The sequence below is a fragment of the Felis catus genome, chromosome A3 (assembly GCF_018350175.1).
Source record: "Felis catus isolate Fca126 chromosome A3, F.catus_Fca126_mat1.0, whole genome shotgun sequence".
In the NCBI taxonomy this organism is placed as follows: domain Eukaryota; kingdom Metazoa; phylum Chordata; class Mammalia; order Carnivora; family Felidae; genus Felis; species Felis catus.
The window spans coordinates 18,681,505-18,699,988 of NC_058370.1; the positions used below are offsets into that span (position 1 = coordinate 18,681,505).

The 18,484-nt window shown below is 42.2% G+C and overlaps 1 protein-coding gene across 6 annotated transcripts in view; it reads left to right on the forward strand.

The window, feature by feature from the left end:
* The window catches only part of CHD6 (chromodomain helicase DNA binding protein 6), a 205,477-nt gene that overhangs the window by 62,642 nt on the left and 124,351 nt on the right, over positions 1–18,484 (forward strand). For all 6 annotated transcript variants that reach the window (XM_023251244.2, XM_023251248.2, XM_023251247.2 and 3 more), the window contains one exon: positions 6,188–6,708. In XM_023251244.2, coding sequence (XP_023107012.1) covers positions 6,188–6,708 — 521 coding nt within the window. The remainder of the gene's footprint in view (positions 1–6,187; positions 6,709–18,484) is intronic.

The following is an 18,484-nucleotide window of genomic DNA, read 5'->3' on the forward strand; positions in this document are numbered from 1 at the left end:
ACACACACACACAGTTGGACTTTGTTCCTGGGTCTTGCTCACCCAGCAAAGCCTTGTTTGCCAGATGACTGAGCCCAGCACAATGGCAGTGTAATAAAGGCGAGGATATGTGGGGTTTTCGCCGGTAGTGTATCCCACAGTCAGGTAACCATAGGGAATATTCTTTCAGAAGACAGTGAAGGTGAAAGAGTAAGGCACTCCTCTTTTTTTTTTTTTTTTTTTTTGCACTCCTCATTTTAATTGGAAAATAGCAATTGCCACCTGAAATGTCTGCACACCAACTCATTCATAATAGTAGCAGTTCTTTGTATTTTCATTTTTATTGTTTGGACTTTAAAAGTCACAAGGTCTCAAATTTAGATAAGCTTTTCTACTCATTTTTATGTTTAGCTAATTTCTTGATATTAAGTAAGTCTGAACATAGAACATTGTCCCCTTCCTACTGGAGAAGATGGAAGAGCTTGAGGCAGGCAACAGCAGCAACTGGCTGGGCCGTACTCCCTGTCAGGTTCAAGGTGCATATGGAGGGCGTGCAGGGGGGGCCTTCGGGCTTGAGTGCAAAGAGCGCTGTCTTTGTCCAGCACTCAGTCAAATGTGGTCACAGTGCCAGCGCCTCCCATATTCTGCCTTTGATTCCTGAATCGTGATAATTTGGAAGAGTGTAAATTGTCTGGCAAAACAGCCTTTCCTGTTCATTATTAAAGTATTTAAAATTTTTCTATTATATACCTGTGAAAATATTTTGGGGCGCCTGGGTGGCTCAGTCGGTTGAGTGTCCCACTTCGGATCAGGTCATGATCTCTTGGTTCCTGAGTTCAAGCCCCGTGTCGGGCTCAGAGCCTGGAGCCTGCTTCAGATTCTGTGTCTCCCTGTGTCTCTGCTCCTTCCCCGCTCATGCTTGCTCTCTTTCTCTCTTTCTCTCTCTCAAAAATAAACATAAAAATTTTTAAAAGATATTTTTATTACAAGTATTGTGAAAGTAATATCCTTGTTACTGTTTGTTTAGAAAAATTAAACAACCAAATTTCCACAGCCTTAAATGAATACTATTCACTTTTTGTTGATTTTCTTCCATTTGTTCTTCTATACACAGGAATTTGTTGTTTTCATTTTGTTTACATGCACAATTTTGTAGACTTCTCCTTTGTTTTTCAAATTGAAAACACTCATTTCATCCAGTAATCATATGATTGAGATTTACTGTAAGCCACAAAGATAGTGGGGAATCTGCAGTCACTGCCTCATGATGCTTACATTCTAGTTATGGGAGACAGATAGAAACAAAACCCTCAGGAAAGAAAAAAAGAAGGGAATGTTACCTACAGTCTTGTCACCCAGACATAATGATGGTTAATATCTGATACATGTCCTAAATTTATTTTAAAAAACTGGTGTTGATAAATAGCGTTTTTAAAAAATAAACCAGAGAGGGCGCCTGGATGGCTCATTCGGTTGAGAGTCCGACTTTGGCTCAGGTCATGATCTCACAGTTCATGGGTTTGAGCCCCACATAGGCTTTGTGCTGTCAGCAAAGAGTCTGCTTCAAATTCTCTGTCCCCCTCTCTCTCTGCCCCTTCCTGCTTATGTGCTCTCTCTCTCTCTCTCTCTTAAAAATAATTTTTTTTAAACAATAAAAATGGGATTAGATCATAGATTTTTTTTTTTTGCCCACTTTCCAACATGTTGTGGACTTTTTTTTATGTCAACTAAAACTTTGTAATTAATAATATATAATACAATAATGTCACAATGGCTGCATAATACTGTTCCATATAATGGATATGCTATTAATTTAAACATTTTACTAAAGATTGACCAATAGGTTATTTATAGTTTTTTCCTTTATTAAAAATTCTGCATCAGGGGCGCCTGGGTGGTGCAGTCGGTTAAGCATCCGACTTCAGCCAGGTTACGATCTCGCGGTCCGTGAGTTCGAGCCCCGCGTCAGGCTCTGGGCTGATGGCTCGGAGCCTGGAGCCTGTTTCCGATTCTGTGTCTCCCTCTCTCTCTGCCCCTCCCCCGTTCATGCTCTGTCTCTCTCTGTCCCAAAAATAAATAAACGTTGAAAAAAAAATATTTAAAAAAAAAAATTCTGCATCAGATATTCTGTCTTTGGAGTACCTAAATATTTCCTTAATTTATGTTGTAAAAGAGAAATTGCTCAGTTTAAAAGCATATCCATAATTAAAGTTTTAATATTGTTAACACATGCCCCTGCAAAAAAGGCTTTTTTTAATACTTGATGCAGCTGTCAGCAACATATGAGCGGACCATTTTCGTTATATTCTTATATTGGATTTTTAAAAATTGAGATGTAATTCACATACTGTAAATTCTACTATACTTTTAAATTGTGCAACTCACTGGTTTTTAGTGTAGTCCCAAGATTGTGGAAAGATCACCACTATCTGATGCCAGAACATTTTCATCACCCCCAGAAGAAACCATATGCATGTTAGCAGACACTCCTCATTTCCTCTTCCCCCAGGCCCTAGCAACCACTAATTTACTTCTTGTCTCTGTGGATATGCCTATTCTGGGCATTTCATATAAATGGAATTGTACAATATGTAGTCTTTTGTACCTGGCTTCTTTCACTTAGCATAATGTTTTCAAGGTCTATCCGTGTTGTACCATGGATGATTTTCTTAATTAAAGTCTTGATTTTCAAGTACTTCAGTGATTCTTGGGGAAATAACCCAGGTTTGTCCTTAAATCTGTTTGGGAACCATTGACCTAGGCCATAATATCTCCATTGGTTCTTAAATCCTTTACAGTTGACCCAAATCTAGTTTATCTGGATTCATATGTTTAAGTGTCTTTTCCAGGAATATCCTAGGTTGCTAATTTTGAATCAGCAAAGTGGGTTTTATTGCTAACGGTGTGGTTTATGAGCTAGCATTGTTGGATGTCTTTTTTTTATCAGTTTTCCTCTCCATTTCATCTTATGTTCTAGGTGCTTATCTCTATTTAGTAAATTGTCAATATAATGTAAATTATTGGTTGTGTCATGGTCCATCATCTCCAATCCATTCCCTTTGGGGCCATTTTTGAAGTGGTGATTTAATGTCCTTCTTGGTAGAAACTGAAACAATTTATTAAGGCTCTTTGTCTTTTCTCCACTGACCTTGAGACAAATGAAAAATATTTTTTGTCATATTTTTTAAATTCTCAACAGACATCTTTTCCAAGCCCCCAACAAGGTGCCTTGAAAAATAAAAATATTCCTGGTGTATTATTGACTTTGGAGATTATAATTTTATATTTTTTTAATACTGATAATCTGTCTTTTGGGATACTTCTAACTTTTTGGAAACATTGACTTAATTGTGCTGCATTTCTTGGGAATCCCTACTTCCTATAGGATGTCCAGCTCTGCCACTCCCTGGAATATAACCTTTTGACAAGTTGCTTCATCTCTCTGACCCAATTATCTTATCTATAAAATGAGGGGTAGAGTAGATGACTATTTGTGATTCCTCAGAGTGGAATTGCTGCAATGACAGGTATTTGCATGTTTATGTTTCTAAAGAACTACCTGAACTTTTCCCCAACTGGTTGTATAGGTCTTTATATTTAACATTTCTCACCAAGTCTAATCATACTGGTCTGGTGGCCTAGCAGTCATTAATGGTTTCTCGGGATGTAGGTCATAAAATGCTCAGTGAAATGAGTGTTAGCTTTTGGGCAGAAGGTCCAGGTCCAAGTTCCTCCACTTACTAGGTATATGTGTGTGAGTACCTCATCTAACATCAGTAATCTTCTGTTTCTTCGTACACAAAATAGGTATCTTTACACTAACCTTTTAGGATTTTTGTAAAGATGGGAGATATCATGGAACATGCTTTGCATAATTCCAGGTAGATCCTTATGATTTGTGTCCCATAAATGTTAGCTGTTGCTATTGTTCTTGACTAATGATTGAATGTCCAGTTTCTACAACCTGTCTCCATCCGCCTCAGCTTTGGAGGGCCCTAGCCTTCAAAAGATAGACCTTGAGATGAGGTATGAGTTGAAAAGAGTGTCCCACTTTTATCTACAGAGTGTTGCCTTGGTGGAATTAGGACTTTAATGTGTTGTCTTTGAAAACCTCTTTAATAAACTAACCTGTATCTCTTGCTTTTTTAGTGTGTCCACCCTTGCATGTGAAGCAAATACTTGTGTCCTGAGGGTCAGGTGTCCCTGGCACAGAATTCAGTAACATCCCAGGCACGGCAGTGTACTCTTAAGATCTGAGCTTTAATTAGGTGCCTATTATGCACCTCTGAGGTTCTTGTTGCCGTGTTTTTTCTTTTTTCTTCTTTTGTTTCCTTTTTATTGTGGTAAAAAAATATATAACCATTTACGTGTAAAAAAATTTTCCATCTTGAGCACTTTCTTGTATTTGATTTTAAATTCCTTTTAAGTTTGCTTAGCTTCTCCTTTTTCCAAGCCATCCTAAGAACTGAATCAGCAGTGAGGTAGTCAAACTGAATTTTCTTTTCTTTTCTTTTCTTTTCTTTTCTTTTCTTTTCTTTTCTTTTCTTTTCTTTTCTTTTCTTTTCTTTTCTTTCATAGTGAATGCTGCCAGAATGACCAGTTGTTTCTGGATTTAGGCTTGTTTATGAGGCTGGACTTTATTTATGATAAAGATACAAAAAAATTCTTCTTTTCTTTCATCTTTTTCTCCTGAGATTCTCAGTGTTATGTTTGGGAGTATTGGCCTAGGGTAGGGAGCTGGAAGGCACAGAAGGGGGACCGTGCAGCTGAATTTTGCACTCCATCACTCCTAGGGTGGGCCAGGAAGTCTGAGCACAGATCGGGTAACCAGAACACTGGAAGGAAGCCACGCCACCTAGGCAAGTGTCTGTGCCCTTCAGCACACGCCAGGCCTCTTGTTAGGGGAGCAGACTATTCACAAATGATGCTGTTCCTAAGCCATCATGCAAAGACGATTGTAGTTGGCTTCCTGGAAAGCCTGCTTGTCCCTCCCAGGCTCTCCTTGAGTTATTTCTTTGTTCCTGACCCAGAAGGGTGCTGTTCCTGAAACCAGCACCCACAGTATCAGATTATTGCCAGCCTTAGCTTGGTTACGAAATGACAGATGTACTGTGATACCAGACCTGAAAGTATGAGATGTGACTTCTACTTCCAAAGGGATGTTTCCTGAAAGTGGTCACCTCGGGGAAGCTGTACCTTTAATGGTGCTCAAAAACAGCTTCAGAACTTCCTTTTTTAGGAAGATGCCTTCAGCATCTGTGACACATTCTTTCTTAATGGCATCTATCATAATAAAGCTTTCCCCTGTAGGGGCAGTTGTTTTTTTGTAAGTGGCCAAAGGTTATTTGGTGCTGAGTCTGGAGGCTTAGATGATCATGCAGAGGAACAGCACCTTTAGTTAAAAATAAAAGATGTAGTTTTAGAATTTTTAAAAAATTTAAAAAATGTTTTTTATTCATTTTTGAGAGAGAGAGAGAGAGACAGAGACATACAGCGAGCAGGGAAGGGGCAGAAAAAGAAGGAGACACAGAATCTGAAGCAGGCTCCAGGCTCTTGGCTGTCAGCGCAGAGCCCAACATGGGACTCGAACTCATGAGCCATGAGATCATGACCTGAGCCAAAGTCTGACGCTTAACCTACTGAGCCACCCAGGTACCCCTAAAAGATGTAGTTTTCTTGTTGAAAGTCAAACCAGCTGATTGTTGGTGCTGCCTGAAGATACATGAGAGCAAAGATGTGGGGTGATAAAGCAGCACACTGAGATTGTCCCTGCATCCTTGTCATCCAATGATGCCACTTTTATTTAGGAGCATATTTGAACAGAACTTTTGTGTATCAGCATGAGAAATCCCATTCTGGGTAAGAACTGTGTGCCCAGGATCTAGAGGTATTTTGTGGGGACACCACTGTTGTTGCCTGTACTAGACATGGGGCTCAGATTTTAGCACATAACAACTCCTTGAGAGTTGTTTTTTCACATGCAGTTTTTGTATATGGTAATGGTGGCTTGGTGTGGCTCCACAAGGGCAAAGGCAGACACAGAGTATGTCCTGGTTGCCACTGTCTCCCCAAGACCTGGCACATGAGGAGCTAGCACGTGATAGGAATTCAGTAAATGTTGAACAGATCCATGCATTCAAACTTCATAATGCTCTTTCGTATGAAGCATGCATTGGGAAACTAACAAGCTCGTTTCTCTCTTTCACAGTTGTCAAGTTTAAAAGTTCTGAATCACTCTCCAATGTCTGATGCCTCTGTCAATTTTGACTACAAATCCCCCTCCCCATTTGACCATGGCACTGATCAGGAAGAGAAGATCGAAGATGTTGCCAGTCACTGTCTGCCTCAGAAGGACCTGTATGCTGCTGAAGAGGAAGCTGAGACCCTTTTTCCTAGGAAAATGACGTCCCATAATGGGATGGAGGACAGTGGAGGAGGAGGCACCGGAGTAAAGAAGAAAAGGAAGAAAAAGGACCCAGGAGAGCAAGAGGGGGCAGCGAAGGGAAGCAAGGACAGGGAGCCCAAGCCAAAGAGGAAGCGAGAGCCTAGAGAGCCAAAGGAAGCCCGGAAGGCCAAGGAGCCCAAGAGGGCCAAGGAGCCCAAGGAGCCCAAGCAGAAGGATGGAGTCAAGAAAGCACGGAAGCCCCGGGAGGCCTCGGGTACCAAGGAGGCCAAAGAGAAGAGGAGTGGCGTGGACTCTGCAGCCAGGACGAAGTCCAAGAAAGCCAGGTGCGTGTCCCTTTCTGCCCGCGTGGAGCACTTGGCTCTGCCTGCACACAAAGGTTTGCTTTGGGCCTTCCTCTAGCCCTCAGACATAACTTTACTGCTCTCATCCAAAATGAGCTACTCTCCCCTCCTAAGAGAGAAAGATAACCTTATACTGGCCCTGCAATTTCTGGCCATTCCTTTTGGATTAAGAAGAATTAAAATACTGTCACACACAAAGGGTGCAAGGGAAGGGACGTCAGAGGTGTGACGCAGGGCTGGCAGCGGTTTGGGGAACGGCAGCAGTGTGGAGTGGCAGAGGGGCAGCTGGTAGGAGGTGCCCGGACCTGGGAATTCGTGTGCGGGCAGTCCGGGAGAGCTGTGCACAGACAGGGAACACCTGCTCAGCCTCCTGCAGCCACAAGCTCTCTAGTGTGGGACTGCTCCTGGTCCATTTCTCTCCCTCTGTGTCTAACACAGTGCCTGATGCGTCAACAGGTGCTTGGGAAATGAGGAGTGAAAGAGACTAGTGGAGACCACAGTGACTGTAGAGAGGTAGGAGGGTGTGGGTACACATTCACTGCAGGGTGGGTGGTAAGGGTCCTGGTTAGAGATCCCATCAGGATCCAGATGTACTCTTCACTCCGTATTGGTCACCTGTATACAAATGGAATGGTTTTCATCTTGTCTCTTTCTAAATTCTTTGTGGATAACATTATATTTAAGCTCTCTGAGGAAATGTGAAACAAAAAATACATAATCTCTATATACTTAAAAGGAATTTAAGTTTCTAAAACCTAAGTGCAGTGGCAGGATGTAGACCAGGAGCACCCATAAAAGCACAGAGACTGGTATGAACACTCACATAAAGGAATTAGACCATCAGACCCGTGTGGGGTCAGGCATTTAGGAAGTAAGCTTTAAAGAGAAGAAAGCATTTTGGGTGATTTGTGCTGCGACAAGGAATTTACTATATGGTTCAGTTAATTTTCAGAAGGACAGTTTGTTGGGAGCAGATGGTTAATTTCATAATCCAAGTGTAAACTGCCTTATAATATTCATTCCCTTCTGCCCCACAGGGGGTTTTATCTTTTGTCCATGGGAAAGGCTTGAGGGGGATCCTGGGAATGTAGTTTACAGACAGTGGACCAGAAGGTCCAGTGGACCAGAAGGTCAAGAGAGGCATGTAAAAATCAGGATTCTCACAAAGGGAAACTTATGGGCTGTTTCTCAGTGAACCCAGTGAGCATGCTCTGATCTCTGATGCGTGTGTGAGGTAGCATAGTGAGTCTCTGTCTTCTGCCATAATTTTCATCTGCAAGTTGCTTGGGAGAAGCAGAAGGGGTTCTTCAGGGAGCTAGCACATGTGAGGGAGAATCAGATGTGAACTAGTGGGGTGGCTTAGAGAACAAAGAGGAGTCCCTGAGTCCTTAGAATTGGGTAACTGGAGGAGGGTTCTCACAGCTTTGCTGAGGACTCTGGTTGGTTTGTAGAAGGCCATAGAACGCCATAGGTATCTGAGCTCACTAGCTCTAGTCTCTGGTACTTACCTGCTTAAAGGACTTCTGTGTGGGCTGTGAAACAAGGGAATAAGTATATAGACGTTGCTGTAAATTCCATTTGGGGGCCATAAGAGGCATTTCACAAAAGAAGTTTGGGTGTCCTATATGTGTGTAGCAATACTAAGGGAACCTGATTGTGATCAATTATAAGTGACGTGGAGAAGTGCTTGGTAGTCTTTTCAGGGGCTGCTAACTTCTGACATCAGAAGACACCCTTTGCAAGGATGTTGATAGAGCTGGTTACCTCTCAGCAGTGTGGGCAAGTTACATGAGGGTTTCTTTTGATTTGGGGACCTGTGTAAGACTGACTTGTAATAGAGAATCCTTATGTAGCTTGGTAGGGTTCTGTACTGGTGAGCCTTTCATTTCTTGTTCTTTTTGTATTTATTGCTTTGGTTCCTTTAATTAAAGAAATTAAAGATCCCACTAGTCAACAGAAGCAGTTTTAATTATGAAAGGACATTAATTAAAAAATTATGTTGGCAATTCTCAGTTTTTTTGTGCTCTTTGATTTATTTTCTTGCAGATTGGCTCAAGTACATGTTTTGATTAGCCCTGGATCATACTTGGTGGTTGCAAATCATTCACTGAATGCTTGGATTATCGTAGGAGCTCCACAGTTAATTTGAGGGCTCCCAGCCTTTTCTGCCTTCAGTCCCTCTTGCCAGCTTCCACCTGGCTCATCTTTCTGAAGTACTTGCTGTAATCTTATTTCTGTTTCTAGTTGGAAAAGGTGGTGAATCAAATGCCTTCATCCTCTCTCTTCCTTCCAAATCAGTTTGGAAGTAGTCAGCAGAGATGGAGGTGTGGTGATCAGCTTTCTTAACTGAAAACTGGATTGAAGAACCTCCACCAGCTGTGGCTGGACGTGAGCTGCTTTTTCCTCCCTTTGGTTGAGTTTTTCCACCAGAACTGCAGGCACTGAAGCCTGGAGCACGTGCTGGGGCAGGTATGCTCTGTGCCTTTTCCCAGTCTCTCCAGTCGGGTCCCTGATCAGAGAAGTGGGAGGAGTTTGAAGAAGGGTTGAAAATATGTTGCCAGTAATAGTCCTTCCTTGGGAGTAAAACGTGGGCACTGGGAAATGGGATATCCTCATATCCTCTAACTTTTGAAACTTCTGATTGCTCCTACTGCTTCCAGGACAGAATCCAGACTCCTTTTTCTGTTATTCAAACCCTTTGGGGTCTGACCCCTCTCTCACTTCTCTGACAACAGACCTCACTAGCTAGACTGCTCTTCCTGGCCCTTAAAGACACTTGACTTGTTTCTCCTGGGTTGCTCTGGCTGGTTCTCCCAACATTTTGCCCCTGTGTTTCTCCCAGTATCCCAAGTCCTTTCCATTTCCAGGTCTGAATGCAAGTCCCAGTTCTCCCAAGAGCTTCCCCAGACCAGTGTGCTGGCATGTCCCTTCTTCCATAGCACTTGGAGCCTTGCTCCCCATTGTAAATCAGAGACTTTTACTCCTGGGAAAACTAAAGGAGAGCTAGTCTAACCTGTTGTACTGCAGCCGGGGAAAGGGGGGACTCACTGAGAAGTGTCTTGCTTACAAGGGTGTGTCATACACTCGGACCTCTGCTCCCCAGTCTTGTACATTTCCCTCTTGGAAGGTGCCTCTCGATTAGAAACTGTCATCGTCCTGTGTGTATGACTTGTCTCATCAGCATCAGTTAAATGCCTAGGGTCAGGGCCACTATACTTTGTGTCTTTTATGCTCTCAGGAGTCAGTCACTAGAGGTTTATCAGGTTGTTGGACACATTGAGTTTATATATTTATATATTATATATGTAACATATACTTTGCATATTTATAAACTACATATAACACATATATATTCTATTTATGTATTTAATTTGTTTTCCTAGAACAAATAGAGCTCTTCCTGTAAATAAGACCATATAAGATATAACTCTCATTGTTAAATAATTGTAGGTGGTGTCTCAATTTTAACTAAAGAAGTGAACATTTTATTTTTTAATTTATTTTTATTAAAAAAAATTTTTTTAACACTTAGTCATTTCTGAGAGACAGAGACAGAGCATGAGCAGGGGAGGGGCAGAGAGAGAGGGAGACACAGAACCGGAAGCAGGCTCCAGGCACAGAGCTGTCAGCACAGAGCCCCATGTGGGGCTCAATCCCACAAACCTGTGATATCATGACCTGAGCTGAAGTTGGACGCTTAACTGACTAAGCTACCCACGTGCCTCTTATTTTTTTATTTTATTTTCTTAGCACAGGCAGGGAGAGGGGCAGAGAGAGAAGGGGAGAGAACCTCAAGCAGGCTCCACACTTAGCTCAGAGCCCGATTCAGGGCTTGATCCTGCAATCTTGGGATCATGACCTGAGCCGAAATCAAGAGCTGGATGCTCAACCAACTGAGCCACCCAGGCACCCCAAGAAATGAACATTTTAAAAGAAACTTGTCTAAGGCACAGAGCTAATGAGCAGCACTGTTAGGATTTGACTCTGGGCTCCCACTTTTTTCTCCTTCAGCTCTGCACCTATTTATGCCTCACAAGGGGATGTCGGGAATGGAAAGCAGTGGGGAGATTCCAGTGTCAGAGAAATTGGTTTTTTATTTGTAGGACACGGCCCTTCTGTAGAATTTCATTTTGCACACTGCACAATGCCCTCTAATCCTCTAAAGACTAAAGTGGCTCCAGCTTTTCCCTGTGCAGTTTCTCTTGCACTTGAGCCAGCAAGTAGATAACTGGACATGTTTCCTGTTTTAAACAAGTGATCGTCTAACAGATTTTCCTTTTCAAGGATGACATCAATAGTGATGAATATTCATTTACTGAATAGGGGATAAAAGTCTGACATGCCCAAGTAAGAGAGGCAAGAAGCTTTTTTTTTTTTTTTTGAACGACCGTCTCTTCCTTTCCCTTCAAATTATATTGGAGAGTGAGCACAATTCACTTCTTTATTGTATAAAACTTAAGCAAGAAAGCTCTTCCAGGAAGCCAAGTTAGGCTGTTGTTTCCCTGACTCTGAAATTTAAATTCCACTTAGTATAGATTATTTACTTTTACTGTTTTTTGGTTACAACCCCTTTTCCCAAAGAGGAAGGGACCACTGGCATAAGAAGACACACAGACAAAGATACACATGTGTGTGTACATACAAACATATACACAGACCTATACATAGGTAGACACACAGGGCCTGTATAGCTGCAGCAAAGGGATCAGAAAGGTAGGCAAGTGTCAGGTCAGATCCTGGGGCATCATATGATGTTGATAGTGCTTTGGGAAAATACTTTGGTATTAGAAAAGCACCATGGCAGTTCCTTAGGGAGGGCAAAGAAATTTCTCACTGAGAAACATTACATGATGTAATGGATACCGTCCTCAACAACAGTTTTGGGCTCCAGTGCTTCTGTGTGCCTTTGAATTTCATATTTCTCTTTCTTGAAATAGCCTTTAGTAAAAACTTCATGGCATTAAAGCACGGCTCAGTGAGCAGGAAAGACGACCCATTCCAGTGTGTGTGAAGCTGTCTGGTGTTCTTACTTCGTGTCTAGGGAGGAGTGCCTGATTAGTAGGTCGATAGCCCTTTAGGCTGCACTCTCTTAAATCAGAAGCTAGGCATTTTGATTGAGCTGGAGGTTGCTGTTGTAAGCTAGAGTCTTCTTAAGTGTTGGTATTCATTTTGTTGGTTGAAGGCAGAGCATAAGCTTTGGAATTTCTACACATGTCAGGATGGTTTATATTCTCTCTTGAGAGTCAAGAAACTAATCAGCAAGCTGGTCTAAGTGGAGGAACATCTACTTGGATCTCTGATGCTCAGCCTTTGCTGTGCCAAAGGAATCACCTGGACAGCTTGTTAGAAAAGTAGATTCCCAGACTACATCCCCAGAGAGGTTGATTTATTAGGTCTGAGGTGGACCCAGGAATCTGTAATCGAAAAGCCTGCCAGATAATTAGAGTGTGCTTGGTTCTTAGAACATCCTTTGAGACACAGTTGAGAGATTCCTGGGAAAATGGAGCATATTTTCATTTTTTAAAAGTTTATTTCTTTATTTTGAGAGAGAGAGAGCACGCGCATGTGTGTGCACGAGTGGGGGAGGGGCAGAGCGAGAAGGAGATAGAATCCCAAGCATTGTCAGCATGGAGCCCATCACGGGGCTCGAATTCATGAACTGCGAGATCATGACCTGAGCCAAAGCTGGACGCTTAACCGACTGAACCACCCAGGCGCCCTGGAGCATATTTACATTTTTTTTAATTTAACATCTGTTAGGAATGGAAAACCAAAAAGAGGAAAAGAGATGGATAGTGTGATTAGCCCTACGAAGTAATAAGAAATACATGTATCGGTTTCTGCCCTGGTTGCTGGCACAGAGCTCCTGAGACCCTTGTACTTTCCTGAGTGATAAGAATACTTGTCTTCTCTCATATCCTAGTATTTTGTCTTTGATGCAACTATGACACAGGGCTCCTGAAACTTGTAATCATCCAAGTGGTAAGAACACTCGTAGCATCCCTTGTTCGGATACTTGTCTCTGATCCTGTTCCTGACACAGGGCACCCATACCCTTGTAAATTCCTAAGTGATAGGAACACTAGGAGCATCTTTTGTTCTAGTGAGATGACTCTGGGTGGGCTCCTGGGTGGGGGCTGATCACCAGAAAGACCAAGCAGGAGTAGAAGCTTGGAGTTTTCAGTCCCACCCCTCATTATCCAGAGAGGGGAGAGGGGCTGGCGGCGGGGTTAATAATTGATCATGCCTATGTGAGGAAGCCTCCATTTAAAAAATCCCAATGATAGGGGGTGTGGGGAGCTTTCCAGGTGAGTGAACACATCCACATGCCTGGCACACCTCAGCTCCGCACCTCAGCTCCTCAGCTCCTGTGCTCAGAATCCTCCCAGACTTGGCCCTGTGTATCTCCTCCTCTGACTATTCCTCTGTATCTTTTGTCGTATCCTTTAATAGACTGGTAAACGGAAGTGTTTCCCTGAGTTCTGTGAGCCTCTGTAGCAAAGACATCAAACCTGAGGAGGGGGTCATTGCACCCTCCAGTATATAGTGGTTGGTCAGGAGAGCAGGAAACCTGGGCTTGTGACTGGTGTCTGAAGTGGGAGGGTAGGTGGGTGCAGTGTTGTGGTGCTGAACTCTGGACCTGTGGAATCTGTTGCCGTTCCAGGTAGCCAATGTAAGAATTGAGTTGAATTCTCCGACACCCTGCTGGTGTCTGAGAATTGCTTGTTGGTAGGAGTTGTTTTGTTTTTTGTTTTTTCCCCCAAAACAAACCCCAGGTTTCGGGCCGCAGATTTTACCCCCATTTGTTTTGGCTTGTCAAGAGCCAACAGAGCAGAATGTTTTTCTCCCAAATCCAGTAAGTTTAGTAACACCCTGGAAGAAAGGTTTTGCCTTTTCTGATTTTCTTCTTTGACGGTTGCTTCTAGAAAGTTAAGCCCAGATCTTCTGATTATATAACCATGTGAGCTGTGAGTCAGCTGACGCTGTGATGCAGAAAGGGCAGTAAAATTCAGTCAGCTCAGCTCTCCCTCTCTATTTGAAGGTCAAATCACCTGTCTTTGTTAAGAGTGAAGATCTTTATTGAAGCTGGGCTTATTAGGCTTAGGAATGTGTATTAACAGCATTATTTCTGTTGAGGGAATTGCTTTTGTATTCTGACCAATTATTAGAAGAAAGAAGACAAATGTGAAGACAAGTATGAGTTCTGAGTAGAGACCTGTGGTTGGAACCGGCTAGGTTTTTTGTGATGTAGGGAGGATATGTGAATGAGAATGGCAGAGACCCACCTCTGAGGCTTTGGACCAGGTCTCCATTCCCATTCTTCTGAGAGCACCTGGAGCACTTACTCTAATCCCCGGGGCTTTGTAAATTAGGATTGGGTACGTAGTGGACTTTGACCTGATCCGAAAGAAAACAGTTACTCAATAATAACGCTTGATGAATACCTGCTTATTTATTTATTCAGTGTATTTTTAGTGCCTCCTGTGTGCCTTGCTTTATTTGTGAGTACTTTTGGTGGGAGTGGGATAGTGGAGGAAGGAAGGTGTCACAGAGACATCATCTTTGAGCTCTATCACTGAAGTGCTATCACGAGTTAGAGTCTTGCAAGTGTTCAAAAAACAGGTAAAAAGAAACAAATCAAAGAATGTAGTATAACTGTATACAGAATAGCTGAAAGGATTTGGCGGATTAAGAGTGTTTCAGTTGTGGTCCAGGGAGTCCCTTGGACATGGTGAGTATTGAGCCAGGTATTAAAGGAATTAATAGTGAGAAAAGATTTAAAGCAAAAAGACCAAAAGACATTTAAATAAATGTTCTTTGGGGGGCTTCCGTTTCTTTTTTTTTTTTTCTGCATTTACTTTTATTTGCATTTATTTTATGCCGAATTTATTCCCAGGCCATAAGTTTTTGTTTCTTCACTTTCTTCTGGGATATCTTTTTATTCTTTGCAACCTCCTCTTCTGGTTCAGGGGCAATCTGCTCTGTTTTTCAGTGAGAATCATCTCGGTGTGGCAAGGAGAGCACGTGTATAGGCTAATCCAGCCATGAGCTCTGTAAATTCTGTACCACATCTTGGAGGCTTCGTTCCTGGATGCGCTCAATGGCCAGAGAATCTGCATCTAAACCCTTATGTCCGCATTACTCTCTGCATTTTTAAGCATGTGCAGTAAAAATTCAGCACTTTTTGGGCCACCAGCCCTGTGTCCAGCCCCACTGTTGGGGCCTGCACACACCTACCACCTCCGCCATCGTAGCGCCAGAATGGCATGCGTTGTTTCTGTAAAGTGACATCCTTCAGATACTTGTGGCTTTTTTCAGATGTGCATACCCTGGATGGCCTGGGCAGTTTCACGCGCATTCTTAAAGTGAACACAAAGATTTTAATCTCTTGATTTGCATGATTTTGTAGGGTTTTTTGGGTCAAGTGAATAGCAAACAATTTTCAGAGATCACTTCAGGCTGCTTACGGGAAGAGGAAGTGTGTTGGCTCCTGGGAGAATTCATAGAGGGGGTTGGGCTTCTAGGTTTAAGATGGCCACCAGGCATACTTTTATTTTCATTTCCTAACCAAATAATAACAACGAAACAACAGGAAGGACAGAGGGAAATAAATCCTTAAAGATGAGAGATGTGAATTTTTGGGTATCATACTGGTGGATAAATGCTGTGGGGGAGTCCCCACTCAGACTCCATGCAGGAGCTGTTTGTAGCAGAGGTAGAAATGCTTCTTCCTCACAAGGGACCTGGCAGCTTTGGAGAAGGGACGGGAGGCAGGCCAGAAATGGATGTGATGATGAAGGGACTGCCTATAGAATGAGTGGTCGTATGGCATCAGCTCCAGGCTGAAGTCAGGTAGTTACTCTAAAGATACTAAGCCTTTGCCCTGGGGATAGTCTGGGACTCCCAAGTGGAGACTCCCACAGATGAGAAGGGAGACTCAGGAGCTACTGCTCTTTCCCTGTCCATACCCTAAAAGGGGACAAGAGGGGCTGCCAGGCCCTAAAAGGGGACAAGAGTTCTACACCAGGCGCCTCATTCAGGGATGAGACATGATCTCACCAGTCACCTGTATTATCAGCCTCGTTCATTTGAAATAGGAACAATCCACCAAAGATTGTGAGACCGCAGAGGAAAACTGAGCAACAAAGAAGAGGAAAAAGGAATGATGAGCAGAACCATCGTCCTCATAAGAAAGAAGTCCAGGAAAAAAAAACTTGTGAAGATTTTAAGTTAGCATCCTCAGATTCAAGATGATATTTTGTCTGCAAAACAAGGATGAGTTAGGAAACAGGAGCAGTCAGAAAACAAGAAACAATTAGTGAAAATTTAAAACATATTGCCTAAACTAAAAGAATTCAACAAAAAGAGCAGAGGAAAGAGTAGGGGAGGTATGTTAGATCTAAATTAATCAGCTTTCATATCAGGATGTCACCAGGTATTGCTTGCTGTTGATAAAGAACTAGAGGCATGAACATATGGGAGTTAGGGTGGTATCATTCGAAGGCAGTTCACTCTGGAACGTGGGATTTGGTGCAAGTAGGGATGGCTTGTCATTTGAAACCCTTCTACATTTTTTGAAGTTTTATTTTCATTTGCTTTTACCACTTTTAATAAGGTTACTTAAAAAATTTTTTTAATGTTTATTTTCATTTTTGAGAGAAAGAGAGAGCATGAGCGGGGGAGGAGCAGAGAGAGAGGGAGACACTGAATCTGAAACAGGCTCCAGGCTCTGAGCTGTCAGTATAGAGCCCAACACGGCGCTCGAACTCACAAACTGAGAGATCATGACCTGAGCTGAAGTCGGATGCTTAATGGGTGTCCCAAGATTACTTTTTGAAACTCTGCCTTTTCATCTTATAACTTTTTCTTTTTTTTTTCAGTTTTTACTAGGATAACATCACAAACTAGGATGATTGTTTTGATGGTGCTAATGATGCAGTTAAAGGGACTGAGGACAGGGTAGATTTTCTTCTCATTTTGTCTACAGCTGACCACATCTGTATTGGAACAATTAGTTCTGTGTATTTATTTTTTGTTTAACCAGTATCTTCACAGTCTGTGCCCAACTTGGTTCTCTGTGTATAGACTGAACTAACATGGGCATTAAATAAAAGTTGAAGTAAGTGTGCAGATGGGCTCTTTGGGCATAATGTCCATGTTTTCAGATTGTACTTCTGGGAAGAGGATCAGGGCCTGTGGCAAGGCCTGGGCTGGAAGCTTCTCTGAAGGGTTGTTCCTGGAGCAGAGGTGGTTCCTGGGCTGTACTCCTCAGCCATGTGCATGTCTGTGAAGGCAGTAACTAGCATCACATGCTGTTTTCAGTTCTGAATTTGGGAATTATGGCAACTCACTGTGGCAATAACTGATTTTTCCTGCTGACTTTGATGGATATTTTATAAGATTTAATTTAAAAATGGGATGATGAGTCAGTCATTTTGAAATAATGGGGTTTGATAGATAAAAATTTTAATGCCTGGAATCTATGGGGGCAGAGTAATCTATGGCTCACAGTAGGACAATGTTGTGACCCAGATCTTTCTCCTCATCCTCGGATCCAGCGCTCTGTTTCTAACTCTCAATTCTAGTGAAGAAACCTGGAGGTTGCGGATCGAAGATGAGGCTGGGAGGAAAGTTTGAGAAAGGCTTGTCTGTGTAGGGCTTTAGTGGAATTTTCTATAAGTAGTTATTATAATGTAATTTCGTATTTGGAAGGCCCCTAAATTACCTATTTTCCTAATACAAACTACTAGAAAGTGAAGATGTATAAATCTTGGCTGATGAAGCCGTTTAGAAGATAGCATGAGAACTTCGGGGCGAGGCCAGCTCTAAAGTGGATATAAGTTTTATTGTAAAATCAAATATGATTTTTGTTATTAAAAATAAGTGCTTTGAGCCTCAAAAATCTTATCTGCCATTTTTCTTTTCCGTCCTTGCAAGTTTTAGTTTGTTCTAACTCTGAAAGCTAGAAAAGAGGATTATAAAAATAAAATTGCTTTGATTCAGCCTCCAGTGCCATTAAGTGGTGAGAGTATTAGGCCTTTGTATTATTCAGAACTCCCTTGGTTACAAGTGACATAAACCCAACTTGGATTAACTTAAGTTAAAAAAAAATAACAAAGGGGTTCACGAGCTTAAGGAATCAGAACCGGGAGGTATAATTGAGGATTCCACCAATGTTCTTTGTCTCCAGTCCTCCCCTGCACCTCTCTTCATCCTTGGCAACTGGTTTTCTTCTCGTGGTTGAATTGTGGCTGCCTGAAACTATGGGCCCACAGCTTAACAACCTTATGACCTAGAAGGTAAAAGATTCATTTTCCAAAGCACTCCTGCCAGAAATTATTACTTCTTTATTGAAGGACTCCCAAGTTGGCTTGGCTGGGTCATATGTCCATCTTTGGACCAATCACTGTGGTAGAAGGAATAGGATACCATAGCCAGCCTGACCTTCCACCCACTCTTATAGTCAGGAGGGTCCATATTGGTTATCAGCAAAAAGTTGCTGATCAAACAGTATCCACTTCAGCCATGGAATAGGTATATTTCAAAATAAATACATTTATATATATGTTTTTTCGTGAAGCTTTTGAGAATAAGGTGCATATGTCATTGCCTTTTGATCCCTAAATACTCCAGTGTGTCTTTCCTAAGAGTAAGGCCATTTTCTTACATAATCATTGTCTAGTTGCTGCTTTTGTTCACTTGGAACTAATAAGCAATATGTGGGGAGACGCTTTAAGACCATGCAAAAATCCTGCTC